The sequence below is a fragment of the Enhydra lutris genome, unplaced genomic scaffold (genome assembly GCF_002288905.1).
Source record: "Enhydra lutris kenyoni isolate GAN:26980312 unplaced genomic scaffold, ASM228890v2 scaffoldscaffold15, whole genome shotgun sequence".
NCBI classification, from domain to species: Eukaryota; Metazoa; Chordata; class Mammalia; order Carnivora; family Mustelidae; genus Enhydra; species Enhydra lutris.
This window is the reverse complement of record NW_019154099.1, coordinates 2,854,946-2,867,887: the sequence shown is the minus strand read 5'-3', so window position 1 is coordinate 2,867,887 and position 12,942 is coordinate 2,854,946. Positions and strand designations below refer to the sequence as shown.

The window sequence follows — 12,942 nt, the reverse complement described above, 5'->3', positions numbered from 1 at the left end:
TCTGCAGCTCAGGTCATGACCCCAGGATGCTGGGATCGAGTCTACGTTGGGCTCCTTGCTCAGCTGGGAGCCTGCTTCTCCCTCAATCTGCCCCTCCCCCTGTTTGTTCTCTCTCTCTCTCTCTCTGGCAAATAAATAAAATCTTTAAAAAATAATAAAAAAGAAAAGAAACATGAATTTAATTTTAAGAATATATTTTATTTAATCAAATATCCAGAAATACTCTTTCAACATGTAATCAATATAAAAGCTATTAATAAAATATTCTGCATTGGGGGGGAGTAGAACTCTCCATAATCCTATGTATAGTTTAAACTTACAGTACGTCTCAATTCAGAGTAATCACATATGGCTAGTGGCTACTCTGTTGGACAATCCAAGAATATTTGAGATGGGAAAATGATTTGATCAGATTTATACGAAAAGGGGGAATGAAGTGGGGCTACACAGCAAAAAAGGAGTTAATAAAGAGGAGGTGATGAGGACTTGGAGGTGTGGGGGTGGATTGGAAGGGCATGGAGTCAAGAGACACTTAGTAACCGCAAGTCTGACTGAAAGAGGAGTAGGAAGTTGAGGCTTTGCCTCACTAGACTTAATAGCAAGTAATTTGACTGTTTCCCTGGATATATCAAAAGCCCCTCAAGTTCAACCTAGCCAACAATCTAGTATCTTCCCTGCTAACCTATTTCTTCATCAGTGGTCACCATCCCGTTCCGTTATTACACACGTATAATCAACTACCAAGTGCTATGAATTCCACCCTCAAAAGATCTTTTGACTCTACTTATCTCTACCCCAGCTATGACTACCTACCGGAATAGATTCCTCCACCAAAAACTCCCGTAGCATTCTGTGCAACTTTTTTGTTACACTCATTACAGTTGAAATTATGTGCACAATTTCCTATCTCCAGATTATAAGGTTCATGAGGGCAAGGATTCTGTGTCTTGTTTATAGCTGTATTCCTGGCACCTAACACAGTGCCTGGCCTATGGTTGGAACTCTCATTTGTTTATATGAAAGCCCAGCAGCCTTTGGCTTAACACCTGGTTCTCAAGTGCTTGTAAGAATTTAAGTTTCCAGTCAAACTATCTATAGTAGGCAGCGTGGTAAAGTGGAAAGACATGGGTATGGAGTCTAGCAACTCAGGCTTGAATTCTGGCTGTGTTGCTAAGCATTGTGACCCTGGATAAGTTTCATCTCTCTGGGCCTCAGTTTCCTTATCCATAAAATGGAAAAACTAATAGTATTACTGTCAAGGTTGTTGTGAGGATTGATTAAATTAAATAATACATATAAAACTCAGCATGATGTTTGACATGTAGTAAATGCTCAAGAATAATTTATTATTATTACTAGGGAGATAACATTTTATTTGTAAGCTTTTGTCGGCTCATCCTAACAAAGACTTTTATGAAGAGGTCATACTGGGGTCCCTCGGTGGCTCAGTGAGTTAAGCCTCTGCCTTCAGCTCAGGTCATGATCTCAGGGTCCTGGAATTGAGCCCCTCATCGGGCTCTCTGCTCGGTAGGGAACCTGCTTCCCCCCCCTCTCTCTGCCTTCCTCTATGCCTACTTTGATCTCTCTCTCTGTCAAATAACTAAATAAAATCTTTTTTTTAAAAGAAGAGGGCATAGTAATGAGTTTGTTGAAACTATCACATGAATAGTTAGAATATATTGAAATTTACCAAGGTTTACAGCATATTCCAAATTATTATAAACACTTGTGATTTGTACAGTATTCACTCTAGTAACTGATATACCATTCATATTATAGGTAATAGGCCATTGACTATGAGAGATAAAAAAGAGCTGTTTAAATAAAAAATTCCATTATAAATATATATATATAATATGCCTATTATATATACAAGCATACAATAGAGGCTCAATAAATATGAATATTAAAGGAAAGTACATTTGCAGGGGGCATCTGGATGGCTCAGTCAGTTGGCTGTCAGCTCAGGTCATGGGGATCAAGCCCAGCATCTGGCTCCTTGCTCAATAGGCAGTCTGCTCCTCCCTCTCCCACTGTCCCTCCCCCTGCACGACGTGCTTTCTCTTTCTCTCTCTCAAATAAACAAAATCTTTTAAAAAGTTTTTAAAAAAAAAACACATTTTTTGTTTTTCAGCTGTATCATAATAGCATATTTTTAATTCAATAATAGAAATTGTTCAAAATATTTTTAGAATTTCTGACTTTGTTAACTGGCAGAACAGCATATATGAAATTAACAATTATTTATTGAGGACCTGTTATATATGGAACACTCTAAAAGGTGTACTTCAGGGCACAGAAAAGAGGCATAAAACATGGTTTCCATTCTCCAGGATCTTGTAACCTATTTGGGGAGAGATGTTGGAATCAAGTGAAATAATTTGAATTAAACAAGTGTTTGATTAAACTAGTGTTTAATTCAAGGACTGTTTAATCTCAAGCTAGTGTTTAATCTCAAGGACTACCTTGAGATTGTATATCAGAAATGATCAGCCTTCTTGAAATTTAGCTTTGACAAGACAATATTGCAGTAGAAGGATGTAAGATTGATTTTTATTTGTCATAGAAAATGGAATTAGTTATATAAAGTGTGATACCATGCTTTAAAAAACACTTTCAGTTGCCTTTTTTTTAAGAATGTTGACAACTCACATTTGTTGGTTTGCTCACTATCACAGAGAAGTTGTGATGGAACAGGCGCGATGTACTTCATAGGATGCGGTTATAATGCTTTTCCTGTTGGATCCGAGTATGCTGACTTCCCACACATGGATGACAAACAGAAAGACAGAGAAATAAGGAAATTCAGATACATTGTACATGCGGAGCAGAATGCCTTGACATTTAGGTATGAAATTCGTTTGCATGTCTTTTTTTGAAAGCATAGCAAGGGCTTAAAAAAAAAAAACCATGGCAAGGGTTAGTTGAAATTAGTTTTCCTTTAGCTTAATTTATTAATTTATTTATTTTAATTCTAAGAAATACTCTTTTCAGAAATATAATTTTGGTTATATCTGCTTTTTGCTGCCTGACCTGACGCCATTGTCAGAGGTCCTCTAGGCCTTTGAATTTGTTGAACGAGCCTATTTTTTTTCTTGTCTTCCTTGTCTCCAATATAAAACTGCTTGAAGTTTGTCATTAGGGTCTTCCCTATTTCTGAATTGTAAGATATCCTTTATTTCCTAAATCTAGAGCACATGTATCTATGAATATACAGATTTTATTCTGAACCAAATTGCTTTACCATGGTTTTTGTTGGGAGATGATAACTTGCATTGTCTCCCTTCAGATGTTAATCTAGATCATTTCCACAAACATTTCTCCACATTTACCATTAAGGGAGTGATCTTAGGGGATTCAAAACTGAGTAAGGCATGGCTTTTGTCCTTGAGGAGGTCAAAGTGCTCCTCAGTGTAAGACTTCATTCAAGCTAAGATGATGGGTTTTCTGGGAAAGGCCAACACAAAGTCCTGTGGAAATTCAGGAACTGTGACAGATGGAGGGGCGTGAGAAGGGAAAGCTGCAAGGAAGAACTGGCATTTGAGCTGAGTTTTGAAAGTCTGGTAGTCACCACTGTGGCAATTGGAGATGCTTACTTGAAGGGAAGCTATTCTTGCTTCAGACAGCACCAGATGCTTCAAGACCATCTTGTAGGTATATTAAGTAGACAAGATGCATAAAATTCTGTTGCCCTGATCTAGACAAACAGAATGGGTCTGAACTAGGGAGATGGATCTGGAAGGCTGGCAGTGGTGTAAGACAGCTGACTGGGAGCAGTGGAAACCACAGAACCAGCAAATGCAGATGAGAGCATTCCTTAGTGCTAAACTACCCCAGCAAACAATTAATTCTCTGATTTTTGTCCTTGGGCTCATCATTACAAATTGACTTGCTTCATTTGTATGGAGGCATGAATCTGTCAAAGCCAAATGTTTGTTAAAGCAAAGCATCCTGTCTCAGGGAAGAGGTAAAGGAATTGTAACTCAAAGCAGATTTTATGTATTCATTTAGCAATTAACAAGCATTTATTAAATATCCAGTAGGTACTAGGTAAGGGTCAGATCTTTTGGCTCCCATGATGAGCTAACGTCTAATCTCCCATGGTAAACTTGTAAGGAGGATGTTAGTTCTAGCTCCTAACTGTGGCATTACAGAGTTCTTAATGTAGATAGCACTGTTCTTGTTCTCCTTCTCTCCCTCTCTCTTTCAGTGTCTGTCTTTGCCCATTTTTTTTGTAATCTAATATTGAGCATCTTACTGATTGCTTAGAATAAATAAATGAATTTTAATTATCATTACTGTCATGTTCAGGTTGTATATTAACATTTTGTGAGTTTATATATTTTGTAATTCACTAATTTGGCTAGAATAAAGTTTACTATTGTTTATAACATAAATCTGTTCTAAAATCAGCTCAATTTTAGTATTTAAAGATTTCTTTAAATATAACTCTCCTTGTGGAAGCCAACTTTCTAATATTTATACATTTTTCGTAGGTGTCAAGAAATAAAACCGGAAGAAAGAAGTATGATTTTTGTCACAAAGTGCCCTTGTGATGAGTGTGTACCTTTAATTAAAGGAGCAGGCATAAACCAGATCTATGCCGGAGATGTAGATGTTGGAAAAAAGAAGGCAGACATCTCTTACATGAGATTTGGGGAACTTGAGGGTGTTAGCAAATTTACAGTAAGTAGATAACACAATTTTTTTTTTAAGTATGCTTTCTATTATATTGTCAGGTACCCTGCTAAATATTTTAAATTAGTGATTCCCACGCTTTTAAAGAGTTCCAACAAACTATTATTACTGAGTTTATTTTTTATGTGCAAGCACTCACCTTATTACAAATGTTCAGCTTAAACTCTCTGTCTTATGAATTAATAGGTTTCTAGAGAACTGCATAGTCTTGATCTTACAGATCTTAAATTAATGGTCCCTTTGGTGCCATCTGGTGGCTAACAAGAGAAAATCTCTGACCCCCCCTCTTCCCTTGCCCTTCTGGTGTGGGTGGTAAATAGAGGTGAAAATAGTTTAGGATTACCCAAGAGAGGGACTTACACACACACACACACACACACACACACACACACACACACGTGCATGCACTCATGACACATGTTTCTCATGGGAAAGATCAGAAAAAGAAGGGATTTAATATTTCAAAAAAAAAGTACTGAAGTAGTTCATGGGAAACTTAGAAATTTTAACTGTTTCACTATGTAGGTTTCTTTTAAAACTTCTTTTCAGAAACAATCTCAAACATACAGAAAAGTTACAGAATGTTACAAAGAACTTTTTTTCCCCCAGAAACCTTTGAGAGTTGCTTGTTGACATGATAACCAGATCACTGTCAAATAGTTTATTATATATTTCCTCAACCAGTAGATTTTCCTACAAAACCAAAATATAGCCACAAAGCTCAGGAAATTGTCATTGATACATTACTGCCATTTCATCCACAGGTGCCAATAGAAGTTCCTCAGCCGTCCCAGTGTTCTATAGAGCAAAAGGATCCTGCCCAGAATCATATGCTGCTTTTAAATAATAATTCTGACATTTAATGTAACACTTAAATGCAAGAATTTGCAGTGGGTATAAAAAGCATATAATTGTTTATAAATTTCGAGTTTACCGGGGCACCTGGATGGCTCAGTTGGTTAGGCAACTGACTCTTGATTTCAGTTCAGGTCATGATCTCAGGGTCATGAGTTTGAGCCCCACATTGGGCTCCACCCTCAGTGGAGAATCTGCTTGAGATTCTTTCTTTCTGCCCCTCCCCCTGCCCCGATACTCTCTCTCTCAAATAAATAAGTAAATCTTTAAAAAAAAAAAAAATCTTTAAAAAAAATTTCCAGTTTACATTCCTGTTTTGAATCCACAGTCCCTGGAACATATAAAGCACCAAAAAGATACTTTTTAAACTGTCTCTCTATATATGAATACATACAGTTATATATTTATATTTATAATTTATATTTAAAAGTTTAAAACTATAAAACATTGTCTAGTTTCTGTGTGTGTGAAGTATTATAAATATTTACCCTTTTTATTTTTGTCATTTATTTTTGTTTTTTTATTTCCAGTTTTATTTAAATTTATAATGATTTTTTTTAAAGATTTTTATTTATTTATTTGACAGACAGAGATCACAAGTAGGTGGGGAAGCAGGCAGAGAGAGAGAGGGGGAAGCAGGCTCCCCGCTGAGCAGAGAGCCTGATATAGGGCTCGATCCCAGGACCCTGAGATCACGACCCAAGCCGAAGGCAGAGGCTTTAACCCACTGAGCCACCCAGGCGCCCTATAATGATTTTTAAAAGAAAAGGAGGGCCCTGAAAGAAAGGAGAGTTGAGAGAGGTGCCTCTTTTGTAAAAGTGAACAGAAACTTACATCCAGCTAGTCAAAGGGAAATCTCCAGTTCTGTTTTTGTTTCTGTGTCTTCATTCCTCCTGAAGAGTGAGAAGAAATAGGTTTTTCACATTCTCTCCACAAAGATTAAATGACCTAGTTCTCAGGAGTGTGATTTACAGATTAAGTGAATTCTGAATATGTTGCTTACTCGTGGATTTGAATAGCTTTGCTACTGTGAAGAGCATGAAGAGATCAGAAGAAGGGAAGATACAATGACAGAAACAGAGGCATTGAGTCCCCTGAGCAAAGATGGGCCAAGATCCACTAGGGGTACCCTGCTCAGCTGTACATGGTTCTTCTCTGTGCTCCTTCCTGTAACAGTTAGCTCTCTCCATCTTCTCATCCTTTCCCTCCTCTGGCCTGGTTGCAATATGATGTCAATTGTTTCAACTACCTGCTTCACTAAATGCCTTCGTTTGTAAATACCAGTGACTAACATGATATAATTCATTCTAAATTTGAATATCACTAATGATGATACTTATTTTTAGATTGTCAAGAGTAGTAAAGGAGTATCCAAAAAATGATATTTTTTAAAATTAAAGCAAATTGAAATTAATTTTGTTTGAAAAAGTTTTGTTTTTCTCTTTGGTGTGTTGCCATATACCTTGAGTTAATTGGTGTGTTCTGTGGAATTGTTGCAGACTAGGTTAGGGCTGAGAAACAGTATTTTCAAGAATAGATTTTACCAGTGTAGGCCCATGTCCATTTATTCAGAATCTTTTTTTTTCTATTTAATACATGTGGCTTTTGCTTTATTAGGTCATTTTTTTTTTAATTATGAAAGTGATATATGCTCATTGTAGAGGACTAGGAACATAAAAAAAGAACAGATATTCTCTGACAACTTACAGAAAACCACTGTTAACATGTTGATTTATTTTCTCTGTCTTGATAATTCTTCAAAGATAATGTTTAATGATTCAATATATTCCAACTTGTAGATATAGCTTGTTTAACCATTCCCCTGTTGTGAGGCACCTAAATGGCTTCTAAGTTTCTTATAGTTAGAAATACTCTTTTTATGATTATCCTTAAATATACATTCACAGTTATTAGTTTTTACTTTGCCCAAATTAATAGATTTTAATGGTTTGACATGATTTGAAACATGCTTTTTTTTTTTTTAAAGTTTGCATATAATTTCCCACCCCTTATAAATCCTCTTTTCTCCTGGTGCTCCTATTTCTACAGGGGACCAACCAGTTCTAGATGTCCTTCCTTTCCAAAGACTTTTTTGCACATGGCAAAAAATTCGTCTGGTATCTTATTCCCCAACCCCCCCCCCCAAGCATCATGATATTAGCTAGTTGATCTGTTGAACTCTCTGGTGCTTATGGAAGAGGACCTGGGCACTGTACACTGAATTGTGCCTCTCTAGAGATAGTGCCTAATGAGGCCTTTTTGGTCAAATCATTAGTGATTCTGACAATGGGGACTTCTAGCCAAGTGAGAAAGGAAGGGCTGTGCCATGAGGTACTGATCACACTCAGTTTTTCTGCTCCACTGCTCCAGGCTTCTCTCTTTCCTTCTGAATGGCTAAGATGGAAAACTGAAATCAGAGGAGATACGATCTGTAGTGTGATATGACTATATTAAAATACAAGATGATAGTGGTCATATTTTCATTCTTTAATATCTAGGCCTTCTGTAGCTATCATAAGATGCTGTAGAACCTGGAGACAGAATGTGGTATGGCAGAAATTCTATAGTGTTGAGCAGGCCGACTCAGGTTTTAACTGTATTGCTGCCCTCAGTGTGCAGCCCTGGGCATGTAACTAGCTATACTTCGCTGGTCTTCCACTTCCTTACCTCTAAAATGAAGGTAAAGGATTTTAAAGCATCTTCCTTCTCTAAAAATATTGATTCTGATTGCAGTTGTATCATTCAGGGTCATTATTAGGGGTTGGTTGGTATGAACATGCCAACTCTTTTTTACGACATTAAAAAAAATGTTTTGATATTTGACAGCAGGGTGCTGAAATGGTATTTATTAAAACCTTCTTAAACATACATGTAAAAAGTTTGTGCCCTTTTACAGTGGCAGCTGAATCCATCAGGAACTTGTGTTGGTGAACAGAATGAGCCTGAAAGCAAAGAGAGTAAGTATTTAAGGTTCTCATTAAGCTTAACTTTGTTGTTGAGAAGAAAGGTTACATAGCGAGTTCTAATGATGGGGTGTTGGAAATTGCTGTGGTTGTAGACAGAGCATGCTCTTTTGGCAGACTAGATTTTTGCCCTTCAATTTGTTCACAAACATTTGTGTATCTACTATATGCCAGGTTCACCAGGGAGTGCTGGCGTGTAATCAGTCCTGTAGAATCTGCAGCTTAATACAAATAACCATGTACACATTGAATATATAAATTAAAGGTATAGGAAACACTAACAACCATGCTCTTCTATACCAAACTAAAGCTTGGCGGACAGTTAAAAAAGGAAAATGTGTATAATTAATACAGATGGCTGTAGAGCCAAATTAAAAGGTGTATACATTTTTGCTTGAGTAAAGGCACATTTGTAGAGATTGGCCAGAGAATGGAATTCCTCTGGTTATTTGAATAATCTAACTAAAGTCATCACAGCGATCATAAATGCTTAGTAGTCTTCATAGTTTTATTATTTGCATATTAACAGGTATTTTTAATGTAATGCCATCTTGGGGAGATCTTGCAATTCCTTAGTATATAACTTTGATCATTAGTTATGGCTACACGGTATTATCTTTAGAGACTTATTTACTTATTTGAGAGAGAGTGGGGGGGGGTGTTTGGGGAAAGGGCACGGTGAGGGGAGGAAGGGAAGAGAAGGGCAGAGAGAGAGGGAGAGAGAGTCTTAAGCAGACTCCGTTCTGAGTGCAGAGCCCTGCATGGAACTCAGTCTCATGACCCTGAGATCACGACCTGATCAGAAACCTGTGGGTCAACCGTGCCACCCAGGCGTCCTCACTGTATTAGATTTAAACATAAGCTGTGTTATCAGCTGTTTGGATTCTAGGTAAATGGAAGTTTACTATAATAAGTAAAAAGTTTTTGGTAATAACAAGGATTTTATTACTCTGAAAAATCAGGAAATGAAGAGGTCTTTATGAAAATAATTTCTATTCTGTAGTTTCTGTGTAAATACCTTGATTATTTCTGTTCTGAATTTAGCTTTATTTATTCAAGTAGTAGATTTTTTTTTGCAATCTGGAATAAAATAAATACCTACCCACTCCATCTTTTGAAAAAATTAATCAGGGAGAAAGAGTGAAAAAATAGAAAGAAAAATATAGATGATCTGATTAAAGAATGTATTTTCAGTAACAATGTTTGAGGGGGTTATAAAATTAAGAACATCTGGTCATCAAAAGATAACATTGAAAGAATACAAAGGCAAGCCATATACTAGGAGATCCCTGCCACCTACAATCAATAAAGGACACGTATCCAAGGTTTGTTGTTCCTGCATCACTAAGGAAAGGAAGACATGCTGCTGCCCTTAGCAGTCCTGAGATTGGAAGGAGATGTTGTGGTAGGGAGGGGGCAAGAGGAAGGCTTCTGCTTTGCTGGCGATATTTTCATTATTGACCTGGATGATGGTCAAATGTAGGTTTGCTTTGTGACTGTCCACTGAACTGCAAGGTCATGTTTTGTATATATTTTTGAACAAATGTTTTATATCAACAAAAATATCGTCCTCTTTTTCAATTTTTGTAACAGCTTTATTGTGGTAGAACTCATATATCATTAATTTGCCCTTTTAAAGTATAGAGTTGAGTGATCCACTTCTTAACAGCACAGACACTATACTGCCTGAGTGGGTTATCTAGATAGAATCTGTTCTTTTTTTTTTTTTTTTTTAAGATTTTATTTGTTTATTTAACAGAGAGAGAGATCACAAGCAGGCACAGAGGCAGGCAGAGAGAGAGGGGAGGAAGCAGGCTCCCCGCTGAGCAGAAAGCCAGATGCGGGGCTCGATCTCAGGACCCTGAGATCATGACCTGAGCCGAAGGTAGAGGCTTTAACCCACAGAGCCACTCAGGCGCCCCTAGAATCTGTTCTTCAACAGTTGAGAATTTGAAGGTAAAATAAAATGAATGTCCCTTTTTTTTAAAGATTTTATTTATTTATTTGACAGAGAGAGAAATCACAAGTAGGCAGAGAGGCAGGCAGACAGAGAGGAAAGCAGGCTCCCTGCTGAGCAGAGAGCCCTATGTGGGGCTCGATCCCAGGATGTTGAGATCATGACCTGAGCCGAAGGCAGAGGCTTAACCCACTGAGCCACCCAAGTGCCCCTGAATGTCCCTTTTGAACTTAAGCATTGTTTTGATCTTACAACTGCTATGACTTTAATACCATGTGTTTGAAGTGACGTTTTCCTGATACGAAGTTATTCTTGATCACTAGATGGTGTGTTGAGACCCTTACCTCTGGGTGAAGAACAGCACCAAAACAAAAAGCTGTGTCTTGGAAACGACTAAGAAATCCTGTCTAAACTGGAGTGAGGCCTCGAGAATTTGTATTTGCACTTTTAAAGTTCAGCCTTGTTAACTCAGAAAATAAGGGTGGATTTTGTGAATAACTGAGAATAATTGTAAGGAAGCTAATTTATTACTACCATATGGATGGATGATGTTAATGAGAATATTTTTATTTTAGATTGGTATATTTTCCCGAATATGGTGGTATGTTCTTTTATTACATTAAATGAGGTAGCAATGATTTAGTGAGACAAATTTAATCAGACGTAGAGGTTACTTTCTCCTTGTCTTAGGTTTATATTAGCCAGTTTTTTGAAAGGGACTGGTTCACTGGAGGTCACATCTCAGCAGAGAATTATACACCTTTTAAAAAATATTAACTCCTTCAGATTATGAAGGTGATAGTAAACTGCGCCAGGACAATAAATGATGACCTGGCCATTTTTAAGTCAGTGTGTGGCTCACCAAAAGCTCACATTTATACCTAAAGCTTTGTAATATTCAGAATTTAATTAGGATTAAATCATAAAATATGATGGCATACCAGATCCCCATTATAAAAGTATATTCCTAACAATGTTATTAATTTTTAAAAAATCTTTTGATATAGAAATAACAATGATTGTTGCACTATGGTGTTAAATCACTGATTTGGGGTAGCGACAGAAAGACTATAATTCTGAAGCAGTATTGCTATTTGATATCACTGACTTTTGAAATCACAAACAACACCAAATTTGTTTATGATATTAACGGTGAAGAAATATTTCAGTCTAGAATATTGAAACAACTTTTTGTCAAATTCCATTCATAAATGCTGCCCATTTTTCCCTTCATGCAGTTAACAGAGTGTCTCATAGTTTTCAGTGGGAGATCTTTTAAAAATATTCGTAAACCTTAAGAATACTGAAAATCTCCAGTAAACACTATGATCAGTTCCTTTATATTCCAAATTGCTATTTGTGAGACCTCTCATTTTTATTTCTTGAGAAACTTTCAAAAAATTAGTCCAAAGCTGAAGATACGTGTTTTGCACTTTCCTAGAGTTAGGCAGGGAATGCAGAGCCCATGGCCCACAGTACTGTGGGGGGGACACCCCACGGAGCACCTGCCTTGGCTGTATAGAGATCATGAGATTTGCCTCTGCTGTTGTCCCCAACCTTTCCACAGCACCACATGGCCACACAAGACCTTCTACCCGTTTCTCAGAATTGTACACAGGACAATCCAAATGCTGCCTGATGTCCCTGTTTGTACAGCAGCCGGCTTAGGTCCACTGGGAGTTCTAAGTCCACATACCAGGCAATTGAGAACTGCCATAAATATTGAGAGGGGAGGAAAGATATCCTTAGAGATAACTAAGACTCATTTGAAAACGAGTAGTTAAGTATTCTAAAATATTTGTCAATATGAAAATACTGAGATTTGTTCACATCCTCCCAGTTGTTTCAATATGTAATTTATACAAGCTTAAATTCACGTTAGGATTGTTGTTTTTTATTAATATGTCATCCACATCAAATGTTTTATAAACCAATCAACAAATATTTCTTAAGCCTGGAATACTGTCAGATTTATGATTTATGTGTTGGACATTGAAGGGATATCAGAAGGGGGAAACACAAAATGGGAAAATATAAAATGGGGAAAACTAGGATTAGGAACTGGGAAAATTGATATTTCCATACACTATGAAAATTTACATGAAAATGCCATATTTCCTTCTTTACAGCTGGTCAGTTTTCAACATTTATTGAGAAATTCCTGTGCAGTACCAGGGAAAAACTTAATGAGGGCAGGAATGTACATACACACACATACACATATACAGGCACACATTCATATTTATATACATATGTTATATATACATATGCATATACATATAAATTATATGTATATAAATTTTATATATATATAAAAATGTATAAATTTTTTAAGCTGATGAATCCAGTGCCTATGATAGTGCCTGGCACATAGTAGGCATTCAATAAGTATTTGTTGATTGACTGAATGACTGCTGGACACTGGCTAGACCCTGGAGATGAGATGTGTAAGAAGAAGCTCACAGTGTA

General features: G+C 36.8%; 1 protein-coding gene across 1 annotated transcript in view; it reads left to right on the top strand.

The window, feature by feature from the left end:
- LOC111147106 (cytidine and dCMP deaminase domain containing 1) overlaps positions 1-12,711 on the top strand; it is a 43,277-nt gene extending 30,566 nt beyond the window's left edge. The window contains exons 7-10 of the mRNA XM_022503000.1: positions 2,679-2,848; positions 4,497-4,686; positions 8,450-8,510; positions 10,797-12,711. Coding sequence (XP_022358708.1) covers positions 2,679-2,848; positions 4,497-4,686; positions 8,450-8,510; positions 10,797-10,870 — 495 coding nt within the window. The 3' untranslated portion in view covers positions 10,871-12,711. The remainder of the gene's footprint in view (positions 1-2,678; positions 2,849-4,496; positions 4,687-8,449; positions 8,511-10,796) is intronic.
- Positions 12,712-12,942: the final 231 nt, after the last annotated feature.